Source organism: Mandrillus leucophaeus, unplaced genomic scaffold (genome assembly GCF_000951045.1).
Source record: "Mandrillus leucophaeus isolate KB7577 unplaced genomic scaffold, Mleu.le_1.0 Scaffold431, whole genome shotgun sequence".
NCBI lineage: Eukaryota > Metazoa > Chordata > Mammalia > Primates > Cercopithecidae > Mandrillus > Mandrillus leucophaeus.
In genome coordinates, this window is record NW_012104599.1 from 1,346,965 (window position 1) to 1,373,870 (window position 26,906).

The 26,906-nt window shown below is 42.1% G+C and overlaps 1 protein-coding gene across 2 annotated transcripts in view; it reads right to left on the reverse strand.

Moving 5' to 3' along the window:
- LOH12CR1 (loss of heterozygosity, 12, chromosomal region 1) overlaps nt 1-26,906 on the reverse strand; it is a 111,098-nt gene that overhangs the window by 16,369 nt on the left and 67,823 nt on the right. For both annotated transcript variants that reach the window (XM_011993640.1, XM_011993639.1), the window contains exon 3: nt 14,076-14,233. In XM_011993640.1, the coding sequence (XP_011849030.1) occupies nt 14,076-14,233 (158 nt within the window). The remainder of the gene's footprint in view (nt 1-14,075; nt 14,234-26,906) is intronic.

Consider the following 26,906-nt stretch of genomic DNA (forward strand, 5'->3'; position numbering starts at 1 on the left):
ATCTTCATCTGTAAAAGAACGAGGTACAACGGTCCTGAGCACCCCGCTCCTTTTACAGATGAAGACTGCTCCCAGAGTGGGTACGCACTATCCCTAAGCTCTCACGGCTGGGACTGACGGGGCCAGGACTGAATTCCAGATCTCCCGATTCCAAGGGCCACCATACCTGTCCTAAGCAACCCAAGTCTACCAGTGACATTTCCTTTTCCATAGCTTATTCTACTATGCTTTACCCAGTGAATTATAACTGTGTGTGAAAACTATGATCTAAAGTGAAGTTTTTCAAGACACTATTTCTGACCGTAAGGGAAATAAAAATCTATCATTAGTCAGTGTCAAAAATCAAATGACAAAATCCAATCAGACATCTCCACGTCCATCAGTCATAGGAACCTGCTTGGTGAGCCTGGATCTGCAGTGAGAAGGGCATCAGTCAGAACTGCACACACGTCTGCTTCCTTCTGAATTACATAAACCTCCCCTGGCTCCTTATTAGTGTACCACTTCCTGTTGCACCATGACAAACAATGGGGCCGACTGTCGCCAGTGTTTTCATTCATTACCCCACAGGCTGAACCGCATCGATTTCCACATACTGGACATTTTGAAGTCACCCTGTTTCCTTTGTTCAAACAATGTATCTACATGTCTCAGAAAAAGAACACATTTTATTCAGGTCTTCAAGAGAATTCAGAGATATCAGAACGGCAGGAATTTGAATTGCATGACTGTTCCAATAATTACTTTAGGACTTGCCCAGTTTCCTCTGATGCCTTCTTACTCTTGGCATCATGTCTAGGTGGGAAAGTGGGAAATAAATCCTAAAACCATTCAGCAGCTTCCAAAACTAAACAGACAGATTATACCTCCTCCCCACAAAAGGCCTTGAAAACGGCACTGATGCCAGCAAATCAGGAAAAGAAAAACATCATGAGTAAAAATAAAAGCCTGAGGGTCCGAAGTCCCACTCCTCCCTTTCCTTGGGAGAGCTTTCCTCGGGTCCCATGAAAGACAGCGGTGACATCTGAGATCTTTTGCCTCCTAGAGAAGGCCCCGTCTGCAACCGAGTACCCCAGCCCTGACTCATTTGAGGCTCCCTCTCTGCAACCCCTCCAGAGCAGCAGTGGGGAAGGATGAAGCTCTTCAGCACGTGTCCGCTCTCTGTCTACCTTCCATAGACAGAGACTGTGGAGTCCTCTGAGACACTGGTAAAAAGCCCCATTCTCCAGGGCACGGGTGGAAGGATAAAAAAGTTATCCCCAAGGTAGGCAGAGTTGTCACTTCAAGAATGTCAATGTGGGGTCTTCAAGGCTATTTTAAAGTGTGGTTGCATCCTGTAAAGACTGTTTTTGAGATGCTAAGTATACTGTGACACTAGGCGGCGAGTATTATAAAGGAATACAGGGTAAGGGAACGTGCTTGAACACTGGGCATGAGCAGGAGACAGGCTGGAAGAATAAGCCCTTAAAGAATTGAAGATGAAGCAGGGCACAGTGGCTCATGCCTGTAATTCCAGCACTTTGGGGGGCCAGGGCGGATGGATCACGATGTCAGGACTTTGAGACCAGCCTGGCCAACATGGTGAAACCCCATCTCTACTAAACATACAAAAATTAGCCGGGCATGATGGCAGGCGCCTATAATCCCAGCTACTCAGGAGGCTGAGGCAGGAGAATCGCTTGAAACCAGAAGGCAAAGGTTGCAGTGAGCTGAGATCGCCATTGCACTCCAGACTGGGCCACAAAGCAAAACTCCATCTCAATAAATAAATAAATAAATAAATAAATAAATAAAATAAATATAAAAGAATTGAAGACAATGGACAAAAAGGTGGAAAGGAAGCACGGCCTAGAGTCTTGAAGGTGGACGTTAGCTCTGAGCTGGCATCCCAGCTCCACTTCGACAACTGTGTAACCGGGAACACGTTCGGGTGTCTGAATCTCAGCTGATCGTGAAATACAGATGATATATGCAAAATGCCTATTCTAAACCTGGCACATGGCAAACATGTAAAACCGACAGCTGTAACACTATTGTTGCTGTCACTACTACATCACGAGAGGGGCTGGAGAAGCCTCACAGATGCAGCGGGTGGACAGTGAGGAAAGTCTCCAAGCCACGCCACTAACCTGGACTCCCCTTTCCGATGTCCAGAATTAGAGAGAAATAAAAGTAAGTTTGTATGACTGAAGTGACACACTCAACATCTTAAAACCTGAGCTAAGGTAATGAAACACTGTAAAACTGGACTATGTGCTCTGTAATTCCCTGGTGTATCCACCCAAACCATGTGTGAACACAACCCCTTTTTGACTCGGAGAACAGAGCTTAGCAGTGGTGCGTGGGTAAATATTTTACAGCTAAAATAATCCACCCTGTGCCCGAAGAAAGAACCCAGATACCGTACATAGGACGATGATATTGGCATAATGATCTGGTATACTGCCATCGGCGCTGCCTTATGCTCCCGGGCAGGATGCTAGATGGCTGCTCAGGACATCAGGCTGGAGCCTGATTTCCAGTCCAGAGGCCCATGTCATTCCCCATGCAGATGGCTGAGGCACCGACTCAACTTTACCACATAAACTGTTCCAGCAAACACTTCCTGTACACCAGGGAGGCATGAGGAAGGAGGTCCCCTGTGATCAAGGGAAACCGGGACCTCCGCATGTGCCAGGCTGTTGGCAGTTGCTGATGGGAGAGCACGATTCCTCAGGCAGAGAGGGGGAGCAGATGCCAGAAGTAGAGGGCACAGCAGACGCCGGGGAGCAGGAGTGGAGGCTGGGTATTTCAGGCCAGAGCCATCTGAATTTCACGCATTTTGCAGAATACAACTATGACTATTACAATACAAGATGGAGAGGCAGGTGAGTGACAGACTCCAGAGAATCTAAGTCTCCGCAAGGGCAAAGAGAGAATTTGTAAACTTCCAGGTAGAAAGGGGAAGAGAGGAGGCTGGGGGACTTTGGGATACAGGAAGAAACCATCACTGAAATGATGCTGTGTTACGCTACTAAAGCTCATACTTCTACAGAACAACATTTTGCAATCCCTCCTTGTCTGGCTGCATTTGAAATAAATGACTTTTACTCTCCCAAAATAATCCTTTCTTTTACATAGCTCTGTATGGTCCTGCAGAGTCCTTCCACATTCATTATGCCTTTTGCTCTGGGCTGCAGGTTGGCTGTCATGGGCAGTTTCCAGCAACGGTGTGATATGGCCTTGGACAAGTGAAACGCTCTCTACTCATGTGTAGAATGAGAACGATGGAGGATCGCCAGGACATCGACTAAAGTCTTACAATATTATACTCAGTCTGTCAGCATGGGCAGAAGAAAATTAAATGCTGCTTCAAGCTTTAGGGACACCTCCTGATGAGATCCTTTGGAAGTCCCTGAAATCTAAAACAATTCAGAGATGTTTTTAAAAGGAGTATAGATCTGCAAGTCTCCTACCAACTAACAACAGAGATAGCAAATAAGACTCTAGTTCGGAACATTCAGATAAACATGACAATGAGCAGAGTGATCGTAAAGAACAGAATCTTGAGAACTGGGATTGCCATTGGTCAAATAATCTGATAAATTTCAGATCCAGACAGAGTTATAAAGAAGAGCCCCCTGGCTAGCTCAGTACTGACGAGCTGGTCTTTATATTAAAAGTTCCTTTCTGGGAAGGCCTTCTGTGTCACCCCATGTCAAATTTCTACCCTACTGACATTTTGTATCTCCTTACTTTTTTTTTTTATTCTTGTACTTACCAACTTACCTGCCATCTATTTTATTTTTTTACTTTATTTATTGTCTGTGTCCACAATGGAGTGTAAGATCTCTGAAGGAGGGTCTTGTCTGTTTTGTAGTGATATTTCCTCGACACCTACAACAGGGCCCGACACAGAGCTGACTAGTTCATAAATGAAGCAGACACGTAAAGGCATATGCATACAAAGTTCTGAGGCATATTCTTATCTTGGTGAATCAAAAAGCTGCAGGCAGGGAGACGCAACTCTTATGAGGTTCATATATTGTGAGAACAAAAAACAACAAAAAACAGAAGCCACGTATGGTGGCTCATGCCTGTAATCCTAGCACTTGGGAGGCTGACGTGGGAGGATTGCTTGAGGCCAAGAGTTCAAAGTCAGTCTGGGCAACCTAGCAAGACCCTGTCTCTATAATAATAATAATAATAATAATAATAATAATAATAAAGTTAGCTGGGCATGGTGTCACACATCTGTAATCCTAGCTACTGGGGAGGCTGGGGCAGGAGTATCACTTGACCCTAGGAGTTTGAGGCTGGAGTGAGCTATGACTGTGCCACTGCACTCTGGCCTAAGTGACAGAATGAGATCCTCTCTATAAAAAATATTTAAATTAAAAAGTAAAAGAGCCAGTACTGGGCCTTACTCCAGACCCACTGGCACAGAATCTCTGAAGATGGAGCCTATCCATCAGTTTAACCAAAAAAAAAAAAAAAAAAAAAAGGTATTAAAAAAAAAAAAAAAAAAGTAATGCATGTTCGAGATAGAAATCTTGTAAAACACAGAAAAACAGAAGCAGGCTAAAACAAACACCAATGATAATCTCATCTCTAAAGGGCAACCACAATTAAGTCACTGTCATGTTTCCTTCTGTCTAATCATTTATTAAGAATATTTACCACGGCCAAGCACGATGGCTCACACCTGTAATCCCAGCACTTTGAGAAGGTGAGGTAGGAGGACTGCTTGAGGCCAGGAGTTCAAGAACAGCCTAGGCAACACGGCAAGACACTGTCTCTACAAAAAAAAATGTAAAATTAGCCAGGTAGGTGGCACACCTGTAGTGCTGGTTGTGTGAGAGGCTGAAGTGGGTGGATCACTGGAGCCCAAGAGTTTGAGGCTACAGTAAGCTATGATTGTGGTACAGAACTCCAGCCTGGGCAACAGAGGGAGACCCTGTCTCTAAAACAAGATTGTTTGGCTGCAGGCCACCTGCAGTCCGGGACAGCTTTGAGTGTGACCTAATACAAATTTGTAAGCTTTCTTAAAATATTATGAGTTTTTTTTTTTTTTTTAAGCTCATCAGCTACCCTTAGCATTAATATATTTTATGTGTGGCCCACAACAATTCTTCCAATGTGGCCCTGGGAAGCCAAAAGATTGGACAACCCTGTTCTAAAATAAACAAAAGAATATTTAATACAGTTGAAATCATATTGAATATAAACTTTACATCCTGATTTTTTTTTTTTTACTTATTGTTAAAAATATAAATCTTTTCCTAATGTCACTTGGTTTTCATTGGCAGGAGGACTTAAACCAAGCAAAATTTACCATGGAACCTTGTATCAGGACTTCTGAATCTCAAAGTTGGGCTGCAGATACATTTTAGGAATCTAAGCTCGAAGATGACACAGATGTTCAAAATTTAGTGTACCCCTGGGCACACAACAGACTGTATTTCCCAGCCTCTTTGGAGTTAGCTGTGGCCATGTAATTGAATTCTAGCCGAAGTCATAGGCAACACTCACAGGTTTGGCACATAAGAACCTCCTATCTGTGCTAGTCCACTCTTTTTTCCCTTTTGCCACTGGACACTATCAACAACGTGGTCGTTGGGGACGGCAGAGTCACAAGATGGAAGGAACCTGAATCCCTGAACTCAATGGAGGAGAGTCACCTGCTAACCAGAAACATCCACCTTGAACAAGAGCAAGAAATAAACTTCTGTTGCATTTGAGCCATTAAACATCTTTGAGTCTATTTTTAGCTGTAGCCTAGCTTACTCTACCTAATGCAACCCTCATAACCTTTATTTTCTCTGATAGAATGAGAAAACTTATCAGTCCCTAGGATGAAATAATTGAAGAATATATAAGTTGTTCATTAAACAAGTATTTATTAAACATCTACTACACGCCAGGCATTGTTCTAGGCACTGCAACAATGCTCAAATTTGCTAAAATTCTTGTTTATCTTCATTGAAAGGGACACGGGACAGGGAACATCTTTTCCCAGCCCTGGTTTCATTTCCATAACCCAGGAGCCCTTGATACCGGCTAGTTGGCTTAGAGACTACAGGTGCTCTGGGGTTCCTCACAAGAGAGGAGACTACACGGGACCTCTGACACTGCCCACTCTGGCGGACTGGAAATGAGCAGGGGAGGGAGAAGAACAGGGGCTCTAGAACCTGGCATCGGGAAAGCTGGCAGAGCCAGCTGTCTGGGGGCATGTCTAGGGCAGGCAAACTGGGGGGAAATGGGGCTGCTGTTCACACATGCTCATATGTCATTGTCCAAAAACGGAATGGAGTTAAATCTCAGAGCAGTCAAATAACCGGGCTCTGCTCATGCCTTGCCAAAAAACACAAGCCTACATTTCCAACAGGCAAGTAATAAACTAGATTCGGCCCTCTTCCAGGATTTCTGGCTTTTGGCAGGACAGTGCTGGTGCAAAGGAAGTGTGGGGCCAGGCCCAAGGAAGCCCTGTGCAGCATACCTTACAGTGCGCCGAACCAGAAGCAGCCCACTCCCCACTTGGATTTCCTGCCACCCAGGGGACCAGTTATATTTCTTACAGAAAAGAAAGGTTGCCCAAAGGACAAGAAGCGGGGAAACTATAATTACATGGTAAGGTTTCAACCTGGAATTTATGCCAGAATCACTTGTGACATTCTATGGGAACATAAAATTTTCTTGAAATGTCTTGCCTCAGTATTTCAGCAAAAAGAAGCCGACATCTCAATGTTCTTGTCAAAATTTGTAGTTTTGCAACAGATACTCCCAATTCATTTTATAATTTCAGGTCAAGAAAGCAGCAACTGAAGCCAAAATATGTTTAAAAGCGGCCACAGGACTCTAACAATGTTGTCATTTAAAGGAGATTCGGTTCACAGTGTCAGGGCGACAGCAACAGTTTCACCTGGCCAATAGCTCACGCTAACCAGGCTTTTAACCGAAGGAGCTCAAAGTGAATGCTAAGGCCAATTCAGACACTGATGCTCTGTGCATCACTCGGAACAACTCAATTAATCGGGATCAATCTCTCCCCCTGGGAGGACACACAGTACAGGAAGTCAGGTCAAATGCTTGGAAAATGACTCCAGCTGGGTCTTAAACATTACAGCACCGTTGACAGAAAGAAATCCCTGCCCAGCCCTGTGTGCAGGCCCATGAAGGGCAACTCCCGTGCATTCTTTCAAACACCAGTGGAGGACTTACCAGGTGAAAAAGGAATAACCAAAAATGAAATGAAGGACTCCAAAGAGGCAGAACGTAAGTAGTATGGTGCAGTGGAAAAGATGACTCACCTTCTAATACCATCTTGGTCATTAACTAATAGAAAGATATCTGGCAAATCCCATGTACACTCAAAGGTCCTTGGTTGCTTTATTTGCACAATGAAAGGGCTAAATCAGAGAAACCTCAGGGCCTTTCTATAATCTTGTGTAATCGCATGGCTTTCCAAGGATTGCAATTTTTTTCTTACCGGTTCATTTGAACCCCCTCCATGCTTCACACTGGTTTACAGCAATACAGTATGCTTATCAATGCATCTAAGAATTAAAACAGGAGTTACCAGAATCATATCATGAATGTACTCTCAAGGCCTTTAAGCAAGCACACAGGAACTGTAACAAAATAAACCTTGTGGCTTTATCTTAGTTACGAAGGTGTTCTAATCTGTGAACATATTTACCCACCCACTGACAGCAACTAGAATGAGGCCGAAAGAAGACCCAGGGCAGTGACAAGAGAAGCTCCAAAAGTCTGTGCTGCATCTTCCTGGGGCTGCGGATTTGCCACCGGCCTCGTCCCTCGCCCCCAGGAAAACCACACCTGGGGAGGAAGCACACTCCTTTCTTGTTGGCCTTTCGGTTACCCTACATTTCAATGATAGATGTAACCTAAAACAAAGTGTCTGTCAACTTGAATCCTTAACTAGAAATGAGGCAATATACAGGAAATCCCCCAAATCAGAGGCAGCCATGTATCCACAGCCTAGAAGCCAAGGACTAATGGTTTGCCACCATCCAGCTTCACATTTCTCAAGACCCATGTTCCCCAGGCACGAGTATGCTATCCACAAAGCAGAATAAACAGTAAAAGTCACTACAGAAATTCCAAAAACTACATATTCGTGGCACGAAAGAAATCCTGCAGGGTTTGAAGGAAACCACAGTGGGCTAAAAAAAAAAAAAAACTTTTTTTTTTTTTGTGCCTTGCCTCTATTTAGTTCTTATACTTGGGTTGTTAAGAGCCGAGCTTAAAATCGGGCAATATTTAGACAGCTGCTGGTACCAAGTAATTTCATATGGGCCAATTCATGGCAATTAGGATAGGCCTTTCTCCTTAGTCATCATTTCTATTTAAAGCAATAACAAGAGCTAACACTACAGTGTCTAACTACATGGCAGGTGTGGTCCCTAGTACTGAACCAAGAACAACTTATTGAACCCTCACGAAAACCTGAGGTGGATGTCATTCCGTTCTCACTGAACGGAAAAGGAAACTGAGGCTCAGAAGAATTAAGGGGCTTGCCTGAGGTCACACAGCTAGTCAGAGATGGAGCCAGGATTGAACCTTGGCAGTGTGGCTCTGGATTTTACACTTAGAACCACTTTGCCAGACTGTCCGCAAATACAAGTTGCCCTGCCTCAGCTGAGCCCTCAAGGCCTTATGGCACTCATGACTGTATCCAGTCACCATGACCACTCAACAAATGACCCCCCTCTTCTCCACAGAGGATACACAAGCTGCTGGGTGTGACTGATCTGTGCCGGGGACCCTTCTGCCGTAAGCTTGCCTGCGCCCTATCTGTTCTCTCAAAACCAATGTCCCACAGGGCTCCAACTCTTGCCTCCTCAGGGATCTCGCTCCAAGAATCCCCCTTTCTCCTTCATCTTTGATCTTGTCTCTTCTGCCTCTTCCCCCTCATCCTGTAAACATGTTCCAGTGCACCACCTGCAAAACAAAAATTCCCCTTTGATCTTCATCCACTTTTAATTTAATTTTGGCCACTACCTCACCGTGTGACCTGGGCAAAGTGCTTACTTTCTCTAAAAGGCTTTAATTTCTGCATCTGAATAATGAGAGCACTGGACCAGAGGGTCTCTAAGGTCCTTCCAATTCCAACCTTCCGTGGTTCCGAATGCAGAGATTTCTCTGAGCAAGCTCACCGAAACTCCGGCCAGTTTCTTCATCGTCCCTGAAGCCCCGAAGTTAATTTTCTTCTAAGACTGCCAAGCTGTTAGCCTGCAGCAATGCCCCCCTCTGCCTCTCATTTCCCAACTCCTGGGTTTTTTTTCCCAAATATCTAGCTTAAACCCCGTCTGCTCCAGGATATCCTGATCATTAACTCTTACAGAGCTTTAGTTATAAATCACAAATGAGCACCCCCTTCAACAGTGCCTTTTTCATACTTCTGTTCTGTGTATCTTCATTCCCTCATCGAGGCTAAACTCTCAAAGAGCAGGGACCAGGTTACATGTCTCTGGAACCCCCAAAGGACCTCCCACTAGGTGGGTCTGCAATAGCTGCTCAACAGTGCTGGCTGAGGGGCCATCCTATCGCCGTTAAAGAAACCAGTAGTCAAGGTACGTCACTAGACTCCCTGATTGTAAAGTAAATTACCTCCATTCTTCTCCCTCACATGCACAAGTCTATAAACATAAACTTTTCATTCAAGAGCATCATCCAAATTTAACATAAGGAAAGCTTAGCCAACTCTCTGATTTTCTTTTATCTGAATCAGAAATAGTTATAGCCATGTTTCCCTTTGATGCAGACTTAAGTGATCACAGGTACTGTCATCTTAGGGACCTCTAGGTGGTCCCGGTTCTATACTTCCACTAACAGACATTCTCCATGGTTATTAAGTTCCCTCACTTTTCAACACATAGTATTATGTTACTTCCTCACCTTTCCAACCAAATTTCCAGGAAACATCTGGAATAATATCAGAGAGTTGGTGTTTGATCAAAATGACATCCTCTGCTTTACTCATTTGGAAGTGACTAATTTCAACCCTTAGGTCTGAAGTGAACATAGACGGATGGATATGATTCAGGACTTTGCTAATACTCACCACCAGAGATACAACGGACACATTACACCACCAATGAAAGCCCCAAAACTGTGCTCATCTCCTCTGCCCAAGCGCCCTGCTGGCTATTGCTCGGTACTGTGAGTGCTGGTCTCTGTTTTGCAATAGTCCTGGGTAACGACTGACTATTCAAAGTGAATCCCAAAGTTCTTCAAACAGAATTTCAAACTGTTTATTTTTTGAGACAGGGTCTTGCTCTGTCGCCCAGGCTGGAGTGGAGATCTCAGCTTACCGCAACCTCTTCTCATCTCCCAAGTAGCTGGGAACACAGGCACACACCTCCATGCCTGGAATTTTTTTTTTTTTTTTTGGTCTTTTTTGTAGAGATGAGGTTTCACCATGTTGCCTAGGCTGGTCTTGAACTCCTGGGCTCAAGCAATCCGCCTGCCTTGGCCTCCCAAAGTGCTGGGATTATAGGCATGAGCCATGTCGCCTGCCAAACTCAGTTTATTTTTAAATGAATGCTCCAAAACACTGGTTCTCACCTGGTTACATATTAGAATCACCTACTGCACCTTCATAAATAACAATACCCAACATCCCACTGCCCCAACCCTATCACCCTTCAAAGATTTTGATCTAATCTGTTTGGAGTGAGACCCAGACATTAGTCTTTTCTTAACAGCACCTCAGCTATACTGAATGAATTAAGGTATCATTGTTAAATATTTTAGGTATACAGCATTGTGACTATATTTTTCAAAAGGACTGAGTCATTCATTTGTGGAATTACTGGTAAAATTCAAAATAAGGTCTCCATTTAATTGTTAGTAATTTCCTGGTGATCACTGTATGAAGCTTATGTAAAGTGTTAACTTTAGGGCAAGCTGCATGGGGCAGGGTATATAGGCACTCTCAAATTACTTCTGTGACTTTTCTCTAAGTCTAAAATTAATTCAAATTTAAAAGTTATTTTTAAAAAGAATCCTTCACTTTTAAAGATATATACTTAAATATTTATGAATGAAATCATGTCTGGGGATTTACTATAAAATATGCAGTTGGGGGTGGCAGGGAATAGGGATACGGATGAAACAGGAGTATTTGCAAGTTGATGATTGTAGTGGCTGGTAATGAGTACATGAAGGTTCACTGTGTTACTCTGTCTTCTTTTACTCTGTCTTCTTCAGTATATGTGTAAAATTTCCCCTCATATATATGGGAGGAAAAAATTTCTGAGTAATTTTAACATGTAGCCAGGGCTGAGAAACACTGCTCTCAAGTCTTGAAAATGTGGTATAATAGAAGCTCTGTCTGGTATTTCCAGCTATAAAACACTTTCCCCAGCTCTCTGATATACAACTAGTCAGTTAATCTCTCTGTACCATACTTTGCTAAACTGCAAAACAACAGATATGGATTAGAGGGTTTTTGTTGTTGTTGTTGTTGTTGTTGTTGTTTTTTGAGATGAAATCTGGCTCTGTCGCCCTGGTTGAAGTGCAGGGACATGATCTGGGCTCACTGTAACCTCCACTTTCCGGGTTCAAGCGATTCTTGTGCCTCAGCCTCCCAAGTAGCTGGGACTACTGGCATGCACCACCACACTTGGCTAATTTTTGTATTTTTAGTAGAGACGGTGTTTCACAAAGTTGGCCAGGCTGGTCTTGAACTTAAAGGACTTTTTAAAAAGAATAAGCACTAAAAAGCCAATTTATTATTATTCTAAGATCTCCTCTCTGAGCATTAATGTCATAGTTAATTAACTTCTAGCACAACAATAAAAAATGGTAAAGTCTGGCTGGGGGCCGTGGCTCACACCTGTAATCCCAGTGCTTTGGAGGCTGAGGCAGGAGGATCGCTTGAGCTCAGGAATTTGAAAACATCCTAGACAACATAGCCAGGCATGATGGCATATACCTGTAGTCCTAAGCTAGTCAGGAAGCTGAGGTTGGAGAATCGCTTCTGCCCAGCAGTTCAAGGTTGCAGTGAGCTATGAATGTATCACTAAACACCAGCCTCGGCGACAGTATGAGGCTCTGTCTCTAAAAAAATTAAAAAGGTAAAGTCTTACGTCTACAATAGCATTTCCCAAAGAATGTTCTAAAATCACTACTTTATGGGATGTTAATAGATGTTCCCTAAGATAAGTGTTCTGAGGTCAAATAAGTTTCAAAAGTCTGGCTTTCTTTACTGTGAGACTCCTAAGAACTTTAAATGAAATAATATGCTTTGTGATTTTACAAGCGGTGGTGAGGGAATATGCAAAACGTTTGACCTTCTTTACATGGGACTAGTTTTGTAGAACTTATTTTAGAAATAGTGCTTAAGACCACTGGTTCCCACATCCCAGCTAACAGAGGGTGGCATCAGTATCATTTGGTAACCTTATGTATTAGTCTGTTCTCACGTTGCTCATAAAGACATACAAAAGACTGGGTAATTTACAAAGGAAAGAGGTTTAATTGACTCACAGTTCCACATGGCTGGGGAGGCGTCACAATCATGGTGGAAGATGAAGAAAGAGCAAAGTCACATCTTACATGGTGGCAGGCAAGAGAGCTTGTGTAGGGGAACTCGCCTTTATAAAACCATCAGATCTCGTAAGACTTATTCACTATCACGAGAACAGCATGGGAAAGAGCCTCCCGAAGGATTCAATTACCTCCCACCAGGTCCCTCCCATGACGTGTGGGAATTACGGAAGCTATAATTCAAGAGGAGATTTGGGTGGGGACACAGCCAAATCATATTATCTTACTAAAATAATGATGATTCACAAACCACACCTAGACATACTGGGAGGAGGGGAGAACTAAGTATTAAAACAGACAAAAAACCCACATGATGCCAATGAATAGTCATGTTTGGAAATTAAAGCTTGGTAGACCATAATATAGTAAAATAAGTTTATAATATCTGCAAAGCCACATCAATGAAAAGCAATATCAAAGGTCATGTTTAATAGTTTTCCAAATAATAGTATTTAACCCATGAGAGAAGAGTATATGCATGCAACATTTTATGAAAGCTAAGTACTAAAATGTTGGAGACGTTGGCAAATTTAAATCTGCCAATACAACTAATGACTACTTTGTAGTCTCAAGGATGTACTACCTCCATTGCTAAATAAAAATTGTTAATCTGCAGTGATTCTTGCCCCATTGCTTGTTTCTCCATGTCCATCATCTTCTCTCACCAGAGTTAAAGGGCCATGTTGTTATAACAAATCTGGGAGTGCCATTCACATAAGTGGTTTCTCCAATAAACAGCTCCTAACATTCCCTTGATATTACAGTACATCGAGGTGTCAGAAATACAAAGCTTTTCTTGACTGAAAACTTCGGAAAATGTATTCACTTATTCCTTTGTGCCCCTAGAACTGTGCTGTGCAGCAGCTGGTCAATGATACATTTAAGTGCTTAAAGGAAGTACCTATTTACTGCGATTGATAATTATACAACATTTGTAGCATGCTCTTCAGTTTACTAAGTACTTTCACATGAATTACATTGCTTCTTTCCTTTAAAAACTTTGCGGGTTAAATAGGCGTAATTGTTTCCATAAAACCATTAAGAATCACTGGAGCTTTTCGTATCAAGACTCCTGCTTTGAAAGAAATTATAATGTACCGGGAAACAAAATATAAATTACACACAGGAAACGATTACAGTCAATTCAAAGATAGAATGGTGGCTAGAGCAAATTAGTATGGCAAGACTTTACACAAACTAATAATAGCTAACACTTACTGAGCAATCTGTCACTCAACCCTTGGGGTAAGTTACTACTATTAGCCCCATTTTTCACATGAGGAAACTGAGACAAAGAGAAGGAAGTTAAGCAACTTGGCCAAGCAAATCGGTGGTGATCACGATTCAAACTGTAAATTAGCCCAGCTCTGTGGACCACTATTTCATCATCACATTTTACTGCTAGGAAAAAGCAATCTCCTCAAAGCAATAGTGACAAATGTCAAGTTTTAAGATGGCATCCAGAGTTGCAGAGAATCATAATAACCAGTCAGCAATGTTATTTTCCCGGAGCACATTACCTCTTTGATACGTTTAACCAAAGCATTCTGGTCAAAAGCAACAGCCTCTGCACACTGATGCAGGTGATCTTGATATCGGAGGCAGAGCTGCAACACCTGCTGAGAGTCCAGTTTCTCCAATTTGGCATTTGTTGGGGAAGTCTGGCCACTCAATAGCCCTTCGAAGGAGAAAAAAATGAAATTAAATTAAAATGACTGCTAACAAACTTGTGAATAAAGTAGTTTAATAAGTTCACTGAAGACAGGGTAAGACTTCAATTTAATCTTCCATCTTTTGCTATATGTTAATGACAATCATTGCAATTATTATTTATGAAGCATCTGTTATGTGCCAAGCACTTTTGCTAACTGCTTCCTGTGCACTATTTTTCATATTCACAACTGCCCTGGAAAGTGAGGTATTATTAGCTCCATTTACACAGGAGGAAGCCAAGACGCAGAGAAGTTAAGTAACTTTCCAAAAGTCGCATAGCTAGTGAGTGGTTTCTCCAAGAACAGAGCTCCTGACCTTATCACCTCACTTCAAGGTACTAGGAATATAAATCCCGTATTAATTGAACATGTGGGCTGGGCGCGGTGGCTCACGCCTGTAATCCCAGCACTTTGGGAGGCCGAGACACGCGGATCACGAGGTCAGGAGATCAAGACCATCCTAACACGGTGAAACCCCATCTCTACTAAAAATACAAAAATCAGCCAGGTGCGGTGGCGGGCGCCTGTAGTCCCAGCTACACAGGAGCCTGAGCCAGGAGAATGGCGTGAACCCGGGAGGCGGAGCTTGCAGTGAGAGCAGATCTCACCTATGCAACAGAGCAAGACTCTGTCTCAAAAAAAAAAAAAGAAAAGAAAAGAAAATGCGTGAATATAATTTTTTAAAATAATTAAAATGGTTTTCTGAAAAACTGAGAAAAAGAAATCAAAGGTATACAGAAACTGCTAGGAGATGCTAAAATGAAGACATTTAACAAGTAAACAGACTGTCAGCTAACAGGCCAGAAACTCATTCTTTACATTTTCTTTCAACACCAGTTTAGCCATGCAGCCATTAATCTCCCCTGTATTTGCACAGAGGATTATATTTTCATAGGTATGTAGCAGGGCAATTAATAGCATTTTCAGGAGAAGAAATCAATTGAAGAGGCCAAATGATGCCCACATTCACAAAGCAAAGCCCAGTCTAGAAATTAAGCCTATTGCTTTCTGCCAAAGAAACAATTCTCAATTATCAGAACCCCTACACTCTCAAAAATTACCAAGGACCCCAAAGAGCTTTTATGTGAGTTATATCTTTTGATATTAACCTATAAAAATTAAAACGGAGAACATTCTTAAATATTATATCATTTAAATATAATGATAACCCCTTTATACATTAACAAAAATAACATTTTAAGGAAAATACTCTTCCAAAACAAAAAAGTGAAATGATGCCACTGGTTTATTTTTTTAAATGCCTTTTTAATGTCTGCCTTAATAGAAAACAGCTGGAATCTCATAGCTGCTTCTGCATTTAATCTGTTGCCATTTCACATCATTGAGCCTCTGGAAAACTCCACTGGACACTTGTGTAAGAGAATGAGCATGATTTGCAAATAATGTCTAAGTATTATTACAAAAATAGTTTTGACTTCAGAGATTCCCTAGCAGGGTCTTGGGGATCCCAGTGATCCCCCTACCATATGCCAGGCCACTCTGTCTCACAGCAGAGCCAATGCTACAGCATAAGGAACACAGAATACATATGACAGTAGGTCACGTGCAGGGCACAGCAAAGCTCTTCTTTTTTTTTTGAGACAGAGTCTTGCTCTGTTGCCCATCTGGAGTGCAGTGGTGCGATCTCAGTTCACTGCAACCTTGACTTCCTGGACCCAAGCCTTCCTACCTCAGCCTCCAGAGTAGCTGAGACCACAGGCACTCGTTACCACACCCAGCTAGTTTTTGTATTTTTAGTAGAGATGGGGTTTTGCTGCCCAGGTTGGTCTCAAACTTCTGGGCTCAAGCGATCCTCCCGCCTCAGTGTGAGCCACCTCACCTGGCCAAAGCTCATCTTGGGAACCCTTCCCCACTGTCCCCAACCACCAACATCCACCCCACACTGTTCTGATATATTAGAGCTGAAGCCAGTATTCTTTCCCTCCAGACAGGCTGTACGAAGGGCTACCCAGCGGGGCTGTCCCAGAGAATCCTGGGAAATGATGGTAGATGCTCTCAGATCTTCTGAGACAGAGCAGAGTACAGGGCTGGAACCCAAGGCACTGCTAGGCTCCTCCACATTCCACTGCTCAGCTGCTGCACTGCAAGTCCTAACACAGGAGAGCACCAGTTACTTGAACTGAACCTGCTTCCAGGCAGTATGTTTTGGTGAATCCAGTATTAGCAGAAATTGGGACTTTTTAATTGAAATTTTTATTGAGATCCTATGTACAGGATCCCGTGCGCCCTTTACCCAATTTCCCTCAATGGTAACATCTTGTAAAACTATGGTACAGTATCACAACCAGGATATTGACATAGATATAATCCATATATATAATCTGATCTTATTCAGATTTCCTACCCATCCCTCCCTTTTTTGGTTTAGAGATGGTATCTCCCTTTGTTGCTGAGGCTGGCCTCAAACTCCTGAGCTCAAGAGATCCTCCCACCTCGGCCTCCCAAGTAGCTGGGACTACCAGAGTATGCCGCTGCACCTGGGCAGATTTCCTTTTTTTTTTTTTGAGACACGGTCTCACTCTGTCTTCCAGGTTGGAGCACAGTGGAATGATCTCCTCAGCTCACTGCAACCTTGTTCAAGCCATCTTCACGCCTCAGGCTCCTGAGTAGCTAGGATTACAGGCATGTGCCACCATTCCTGCCTAATTTTTGTATTTTTTAGTAGAGACAGGGTTTCACCATGTTGGCCAGGCTGATCTCAAACTCCTGACCTAAGGTGATCCGCCTGCCTCAGCCTTCCAAAGTGCTGGGATTACAGGCATGAGCCACTGTGCCCGGCCCAGATTTCCTCATTTTATTTGCACTCATTTGTGTCTGTATTTAGTTCTGTACAACTTTTCCCCATACACAGGTTCATGTATTCACCACTATGGTCAGATGCTGAAAAGTTCCATCACCACAAAGATTTCTTGTGCTGCTTTTATAACTAGACCTACCCCACTCTTCCTCTCATCCCCCTCTCCATCTTTAAAACACTGTTAACCATTAATCCGTTCACCATTTCTAACATTTTGTCCTTTCAAAAGTGTTATATAAATGAAATAATACATCATGTAAGCTTTTGGGATTGGATCTTTTTATTTGCCCAACATAAAACTTTAGAGATTTGTCTATGTTGTTGATATATCAGTGGTTAATTCTTTTTTTAATTCTGAGTAGTATTCCATGGTATACATGTATCAGAGTTTGTTTCACCATTCACCCACTGGAGGACATCTGGGTTGTTTCCAGTTCGGGGCTATTACAAGCAAGTCTGCTGTGAGCTGTCATGTACAGGTTTTTGTGTAAACAGAAGTTTTCATTTCTCTGGGATAAATGCCCAAGAATGCAACTGCTGGGTCATATGGTAATTTCATGTTTAGTTTTATAAGAAACTGTCAGTTTCCCAGAGTGCCTGTACCAAGAAAATGGGAATTCTACAGACCACTAAAATCTCCTAACAAAACTATCAAGGGCTACCCTATCACTGACGAGAAATACATTTCCAGGAATGCAAACTTGGGGGAAGATACCAAAAGTGTTTTGCTGTCAATCCGAAATTGAAAGAGGAAAAGAGGAAGGAGGCACCATGGAAAAAGGAATGAATGATTGTGTGCCATTAATAGTGAACCAGGATAACGCAAAAGCCATAAAGGAAACAGTGATAAATTCAACAATACACAAACCAAGACTCCTCATGACAACAAACACAAGTTAAAATTTAAAATACAAAAAGAATACCCCAAATCTGGGGAAAATTAAAAACCTGCAGAGACCCCAGGAAGCCTTTTTCCTCCTATTGTGATAACTCATATCACATAGGGTAAACTTCCTAATATATAAAAAGTGCCTAGAAATTGGCAAATAAGGCTGGGCAGGGTGGTTCACACCTGTAATCCCAGCACTTTGGGAGGCTGAGGCAGGCAGATCACCTGAGGTCAGGAGTTCAAGACCAGCCTGGCCAACACGGTGAAACCCCATCTCTACTAAAAATACAAAAAGTAGCTGGGCGTGGTGGCGTGCGCCTGCAGTCCCAGCTACTTGGGAGGCTGAGGCAGAAGACTCTCTTGAACCCGGAAGGCAAAGGTTGAAGTGAGCCAAGATCGCGACTCCATCTCAGGAAACGAAAGGAAAGGAAAAGGAAAGGAAAGGAAAGGAAAAGGAAAGGGAAAGGGAAAGGGAAAAGAAAAGGAAAAGGAAAAGGAAAGGAAAGGAAAAAGAAAAGAAAAGAAAAGAAAAGAAAAGAAAAGAAAAGAAAAGAAAAGAAAAGAAAAGAAAAGAGAAGAGAAGAGAAGAGAAGAAAAGAAAAGAAATTGGCAAATTAAAAATTAGCAAAAGGGCCGGGCGTGGTAGCTCACGCCTGTAATCCTAGCACTTTGGGAGGCCGAGGTGGGCAGATCACGAGGTCAAGAGATCAAGACCATCCTGGCCAACATGGTAAAACCCCGTCTCTACTAAAAATACAAAAATGAGTTGGGCATGGTGGCAGGCGCCTGCATTCCCAGCTACTCAGGAGGCTGAGGCAGGAGAATCACTTGAAACCACAGGCGGAGCTTGCAGTGAGCCGAGATCATGCCACTGCACTTCAGCCTGGGCAACAGAGCGAGACTCCATCTCAAAAAAACAAAAACAAAAAAACAAAAACATTAGCAAAAGAAAGATGAACAAAAGATATGAAAAGATATTTCACAGAAAAGGAAATACCAATACCTCAACTATAAAAAAAAAATGCACAACCTCACTTATAGTAAGAAAAACAAATGGAAACTTTACCGCAAGCCCATTTTTCACCTGTCAAATCAGTAAAAATGAAAAGCATGAAAAATACTTTGTAGGTGGAGCTGTGAGGAAACTGGCTTTGCTGCTTAGCGTGTAAGTTGTTAACACCATATGGAGGAGGGCAACTTGGCATGGATAACAAAATTACAAATGCATAGCCTCTGATGCAACAACTTCACCACTAGGAATTTACACACACAGTAGCACACATGCTAAATGATGTCTAATGTATATACAAGAGTGTTCACTGCAGCAGTGATTGTAACAGCAAAGGTCAGCAAACACAGCAATGTCCCGGAATAGAGGGTTTGTTAATTAAATCAAGGTAAATCTATAAATGGTATTACATGAACAAAGAAAAGAATGAGGGCGCTCTCTATGTACTTACATGGAAAAAAATCTCCATAAGACATAATTTTTTTTAAAGGTATATAGATGCATAGAGTGTGCTATCATTGCATAAAAATGGGGGTTGGGGTGCAAGTAAATAAGAGTATACATTCATATTTGCTTATATTTACCTAAATAAACTCTGAAATGACATATAAGAATTACATGGAGGCAAGGGGTAAGGAGGGGGAATTTCATAGTATATTTTTAACAGAACTTTTTAAACCAAATGAATGCATTTCCCCCCTTAAATATTTTTTAAATAAATAAACTCATTTTAACAAAAAGTAGCTGAGGTCTTTCCTCATCTATGAGTAAGACCTTTAGAGGCAGTTCTCCCTTCTTCACCCATCCCAAGTGCCCCCTACTGTACAAGTAAAAACCTCATCTTTAATTCTCACCAAAGTTCATATGGCCGAACACATCTTAAAACATTTTCTCGGCTGGGCATGGTGGCTAATGCCTGTAATCCCAGAACTTTGGGAGGCCGTAGCACGAGGTCAGGAGATCGAGACCATCCTGGCTAACATGGTGAAATTCCGTCTCTACTAAAAATACAAAAAACTTAGCCGGGCGTGGTGGTGGGTGCCTGTAGTCACAGCTACTCGGGAGGCTGAGGCAGGAGAATGGTGTAAACCCAGAAGGCGGAGCTTGCAGTGAGCCAAGATCATGCCACTGCACTCCAGCCCGGGGACAGAGCAAGACTCCATCTCAAAAAAAAAAAAAATTTCTCTAAAGTGATTAAAGTGGTATAACAAACGATGAGCTGGTTGAAGACAGGGACCACATTTTGCTTATCTTTTATCTCATGTCCAGTATAGCACCTGGTACACAAAATGTTCTCTTACCCTAGTAAGAGTATGCAGTGCTATTGCTGGAATTCCAAGGAAAGCATAAGTCTAGGAAGATATTAGGAGGAAAAAGGCTTCTCAGGGTCTCTGTAGGCTGCATATATGCCTAAGAGTGAGTCCTTGTCTCAGTCTGAATCTGCTCTTCTAACATGCATGAGGAAGCTCTTCCACGCTTCAGAAGACATTTGGGAGCCTGAATTGCAGAATGAGGTGGAGGAAGGCTACAGGGCCACCCCAAGCTGTCAGGTGGCTCAAGCAGAGGGCCCAGAAGCCAACCTTAGCTCACAAAACAAAACTCTCACTTCTACCTCTTGAGAAAAAGGTGGACGGTGAGGGAAATGAGCGAAGTAGGAGGGGGATTTTGAGAAGGCTGCCAGGTCTAACAGGCACACTAGGATGTTCCAATTAAGTTGCCTAGCCAACTTCAAAATCAAAGGAATTACACTTTAAGTCATTCTTATAAATCACAATTGCACCCTCCCTCTAACCATCTAAAAACAAAACGCAGGTGCATGAGTCTATCCTCAGAATGTGCTTCCTTGACTCATAGGAATCTCCATAAACCCACCGCAAATCCTGCCCCAGGTCATAGAAGGAGCAAGACAGGACAGAGAAAATGAGAAGATGGGCCACATTTTCCATTCCTGAAGCAACAAAGTTGTGGCAACCCAGGCAAACTCTAGAGGCATTGGATACAATGTTTTCCCATCACCCTCCTGTGCCAGGAAACCATCTCCTTCTAGTATTGATAGCTACGCCTCTCCTGCATCTTCTGAAAGTAGAGAGAGGACAGAAAGCTGGGTAAATTCAGAGATGGTAAATTTTGTCATTTTGAGGAGACCATAAACTGCCAGCCCTCTGAAGTGTTTCATTCTGAATGCACATTAAGATTTTTTAAATTTTTGGAATGCTTTCAATGAGTTGTCCACTTGCCTGTTTGCTCAGTCCCCACCATCTCCCTCCTGTCTAATGCCCGGCAGCTCCACTCACCCATATTACCCGCCTGGCCTCTGCGGGCCTCTGGATTTATACTCCTATTTTAATTATTTCCTACCAACTCCAATAATTACCTAAACCCTTACCATTAATAGAACCACATACCACCCTTGAAATTATTTTTTGTATAGTTTTATAAATGTTATTTATACTTAGGATTTTTCTGCTTTACCCTTTATTATGAAAATTTTTAAATGTAGAAAAGTAGGGAAAAAATGTATACCCAAATACGCACCATCTAGATTCAACAACTAATATTTTGTCATATCTACTTCATCTCACTATATAATTTTTTTCTTTTACTGAGCCGTTATAAAAACCATAACATCATGACACTTCACTCCTAATATGCCATAAAGAAGAATGTTGATCTATGTACTTATGGTTAGTTTTTCATGTTAAAGAGAAGAAGTTTCTAAATTACATGTTCCTTACAGTTAAGGAACAGGGCCATTGCCTTCAGTTTTCTACTTCTTTAGTTTAACACGGTGATGCAACCAAAGATGTTTATTGAGTTAAAAACCTGATCTAACAGATTCCATATATTTAGGGTTAGGTTTGCAAATGGTAAATACTGGAGATATTTCCTAAGATCCTGTTTAAACCACTTTGTCTATAAAAGAACGAGGAGTAGCCTCCAGGGAGTGAGTGAAGACCAAGACTGAATATTCCATAGATCCAGCAAACTACCATCTGTACCCACCTCTTTGTGTAAAGTGTTGAGTGGAAAAATCATCAGGGTTAGAAGTGTGGGAAATATTCTGCTGAGTGATCTTTTTCATTCTGAAATGTCAGGTGGGAGGAAACCCCCAGTTTTTCTATAGCACAGTGCAGAGCCACATAATACCAAACCGAATTCCTTAACTCTGAGAGGCTTAGATACTTCTCGGACTAGAAATCAGTATTACAAATACTGGGGCACATAACAAGCTCCATTTCCTGCTACAGAATCCAGGAAGCAGAAATTAAATATAACTTTGACAAAAGTTACTGTGAAGGTACAATTAAACATCAGATTCTGAAAAAAGAAATTCCCCTGTATGGACTGAATGTTTGTGTTCCCCCAAATTTCCTATGTTGAAATCCTAATCCCCAGTGTAATGGTATTAGGAGGTGGGGACTTTAAAGGGTGAGTATATCATGAATGTGGAGGCTTCATGAATGGGACTAGTGTCACTAGAAGAAGAGACATGAGAGCCTCCCTTCACTCTTTCTGTTCCCAGCCATGTAAGGCCACAGCAAGACGATGGCCATCTGCAAACCAGGGAGCAGGTCCTCGGCAGAGGCAAAATTGCCGGCACCTTGAACTTGGATTTCCCAGCCACCAGAACTATCAGAGATAAATGCTTGTTGTTTAAGCCACCCAGTTTATGGTATTCTGTTATAGCAGCCCAAACTGACTCTGATACCCCCAAAACTAATAAGAAATTTATTTTTGAGTCTATTGGTCATAGTATATTTCAAAGATAAAAGCATTTAAGCTATGTGTATCCTTTACTTAAACTCTAGTTTCCAAAGGCACTCCCTTCTCTTCTTAAAGAAAAGGAAAGTCTAAAAACATCTTCCCAACTTAGAGAGAATTTTGTGATGTGTGTTAGTGACTGATTCCTTCAGGATACTTAGAAAAAGGGTGGTTTCTAAAGTGGATTTCTTTTGAACTTTTGTCCCCACTCTGTCACCTCAGAGGAGTACTAACCTCGAAGGGGCAATGGCAAACATCATTGCTTTGGTTAAACCATGTGGCAGAAGAAACAGCAAGTGCAGAACAAGCCCCATGTAAGATGCTCACCCACCACAACGTTTGGTGAGGATACAAACATTTCTCCCAGGACCTCCGAAGCCCACCAGAGGGCAAGAAAGAGGAACTTTTTAATGGAGGCAGCATGGAAAAAGCTGAATTCAGCTCCTCTATTTATTAGCTGCGTGCATCTGAACAATTTACCCTACAGCTTTGAGCCTCAATTTTCTCATATGTAAAAGCAAGATAATAATCACGTCTCTTCTAGGGTTTGCCTAGCACACAATAGGATTTTGATAAAACTCTGTTCCCTTTATTCTTGCATTTCTTAAGTCTCAGAGAAGTAAAGAGTTCAAGGGAATTTGTGGTAAGCAATGAAAAGCACTTCATCCTTCTATGTTAGGCACCCATTTGGCACTAATTTATGGTACCAAAGAAGCAAGAACAGAGGATGTCACACCCAAAAGTAGACACAGCATTTCCAAAGGTCATCAGCATCCACAAACAACACACCTCAGTGTCTTCAAGGGATCCTGTTCACTGCTATAAAATTAGCATTTCACAATCTCTACCTTTTCCTCTCAAATAATTACGTAAAATGGAGTAGGCTGTAGTTACCAACTACTTCATAGGCAGAGGTGAGAGGATTGCTTAAGCCTAGAAGTTCAAAGCCAGCCTGGGCAATACAGCAAGATTCTCTGTCTCTTATTAAGTAAATCTTCAACTGCTCATCCACCCTAACAATTTTACAGGCTTGCTCTCTGTTTGAACTTACCGGACTAGGGAAGAGAGACAGCACGGTATAATGAAAAAGTGTGGAGTCAGGTAGACCTGGAATTGGAATCCAAGGATTGCCATTTACTACCTGTGTGATGTTGAGGGAGTCTAAATTTAACTTCCCTTAATTCAAATCCTTCATCTGTAAGTGTGACATGTATTAAAGGAGTATGACGGGAATTATATAAAGTTATGCCTACCGCAGCACCTAGCACAGAGGAGGCGCACAATTCGTATTAATTTCCTCACTGTTCCAAAGTCCCCAATCACCAACTGTAGCAGTCAATTAAGCAGGCTTTCAAAACCTGGCTGTATGACTGGCCTATCCTACCTCTGTAAGTATTTACCAGGCACACACTACTATGTACTAGCACGGTAGGAAACAGCAAAGAAATGATCTCATTCTCAAGCAGATTACCAGAAGAAGCAGGAGTTATTTATAAGGAAAGCAAACATGAAAAGGAGCTAAAATTAAAAAGATAAAACAACAAAGCACCCAATTGGGCAAAGGACTTAAACAGACATTTCTCCAAAGAAGAGAGACAGATTGCCAACAAGCACAAGAAGGATGCTCGAAATCACTAATCATGAGGGAAATACAAAACACAATGAGATACCACTTAATCATTAGGATGGCTATTTATCCAAACAACAGAAAATAACAAGTGTTGGCAAGGATGTTCTCCATATCCTTGGAACCCTTGTGCACTGCTGGTAAGAATGTAAAATGGTGCACCTTCTGAGGAAAACAGTATGGGGGTTCTTAAGAAAAGGAACTATAGAGGGAATTTGGGGAAGACTGTGGTAGGAAGCACCAGGAATTTGTCTTCCCAACTAAATAATTGCACTGGTGCACTCCGTCTGATATAACTATTTTGTAGCTCTAGAGTCTATTGAAGGTTTGCATCATCCAGAGGAAGGCCTGGATGATAAATTATAATTACTTTCAGTCAATTTCAGCTGTCATCATAATAGCACCTACCCAACCCAAAGCTCCCAGCCCCACTGCAGGCAACTATGCATATTCCTGGAGTGGCTTGCACACAGTTTGTGGGAGACAGTGGGGGAGAAAAGGACCCTGTCCTCTAAATATGGATCTATGCTCTGATCAATGATGGCTGCTTCTGATTACAAAGGTGCAGACAGACAGACAGTAGTCACTGTTATTACACCTCCACCACACTGCTGCAAGGTCCTCCCACTCATGTTGAAGTGACTTCCAGAGGATTAAAAGGGGCAGCATCTTTTTTCCCCTCCTTCACTTTCTTCTTTTTCCCTCTCTGGGAGCCGGACATTAAAGACCAGGATATTCAAAAGCAACCACATATATAGGGGAAATGAGAAAGTTGCTGTGCATGCCCAGGGAAGAGCACAGGCTCAGAAAAGATCTGAGGAGACCTAACATGTATACCTCAGGCTGATTCTTGGCACAGACACATCCTGTAACAATCAAAAACCAAAAATAAACCCAAAAAACAGCAAACCCAGGGAAGAGGGAGAATCTGTTTCCAGAGTTACCATATTACAGGATTTAAATGTCCAATTAAAAAAAAAATCACAAGTCATACAAAGAAACAGTAACGTATGGCTCATTCAAAGGAAAAATATAAACCAACAGATATTGTCCCTGAAAAAAGACAATGGCAAATCTACTAGACAAAGACTTTAAAACAACTGTCTTAAAGATGCTCAAAGAGCTAAAGAAGACATGGAGAAAGCCAAGACAACAATGTATAAACAAATGGAAAATATCAGTAAAGAGACAGAAAACCTAAAAAGAAATGAAAAATAAGTTCTGGAGCTGAAACAACTGATAGGAAAAACTCACCGCAGGGATTCAAAGGCAGATTTGAGCAGGCAGAAGGAAGAATGACTGAATAATGAAGGACAGTGAATATGATCTAGTCTGAGGAACAGAAAGAAAAAAGATCAAGGAAAAGTGAACTGATCTAAGGGATTGATGAGACACCATCAAGTGGATAACCATATGCATTGTGGGAGTCCCAAAAGGAAAACAGAAAGAGAAAGGGAAAGAGAAAACATCTGAAGAAACAATGGCAAAAAACATCCCAAATTTGATGAAAGAGATGAATATAAACATCCAAGAAGCTCAACAAACTCAAAATAGGATTCAGAGACCCACACCAGGACATATTATAACCAACCTTTAGAAAGGGCCAGGCACAGTGGCTCACGCCTGTAATCCAAGCACTTTGGGAGGCCAAGGTGGGCAGATCACTTGAGGTCAGGAGTTTGAGACCAGCCTGGACAACATGGCGAAACCCCATCTCTACAAAAAAATATAAAAATTAGCCAGGCATGGTGGCAGATGCTTGTAGTCCCAGCTACTTGGGAGGCTAAGGCAGGAGGATCATTTGAGCCTGGGATGCAGAGGTTGTAGTGAGCTGAGATTGCATTACTGCGCTCTAGCCTGGGAGACAGAATGAGACTCTGTCTCAAAAAACAAACAAACAAAAAGACAAAGAGAAATTTGAAAGCATCAAAAGAAAACCAACTGATCATATAAAAGGGAACCTCAATAAGATTATCAACAGATTTCTCATCAGAAACCTGTTTGAACCATAAGGTGGGAAACTGCTAAAAGAAAAAAAAACAAAACCTGTCAAGCAAGAATTTTATATCCAGTAAAACTATCCTTTAAAAGTGAGGGAGAAAGTAAGACAGTATGAGTTAGGGGAAAAAAAAAAAAACCAAAAAACAAAAACAAAAAAGCAGAGGGAGTTTCTTAACACTACACCTGCTCTGCAAGAAATGCTAAAGGGAGTCCTGCAGGTTGAAATGAAAGCACACTATACAGTCCAATGAAGAAATAAAGATCTCAGTAAAGGTAAATATATGGCAAATTACAAAAGCCCATGTATTGCTCACGCCTGTAATCCCAGCAGTTTGGGAGGCCAAGGTGGGCGGATCACGAGGTCAGGAAATTGAGACCATCCTGGCTAACACGGTGAAACCCCGTCTCTACTAAAAATACAAAACAATTAGCTGGGCGTGGTGGTGGACACCTGTAGTCCCAGCTACTAGGCAGGCTGAGGTAGGAGAATGGCGTGAACCCCGGGAGGCAGAGCTTGCCATGAGCCAAGATCG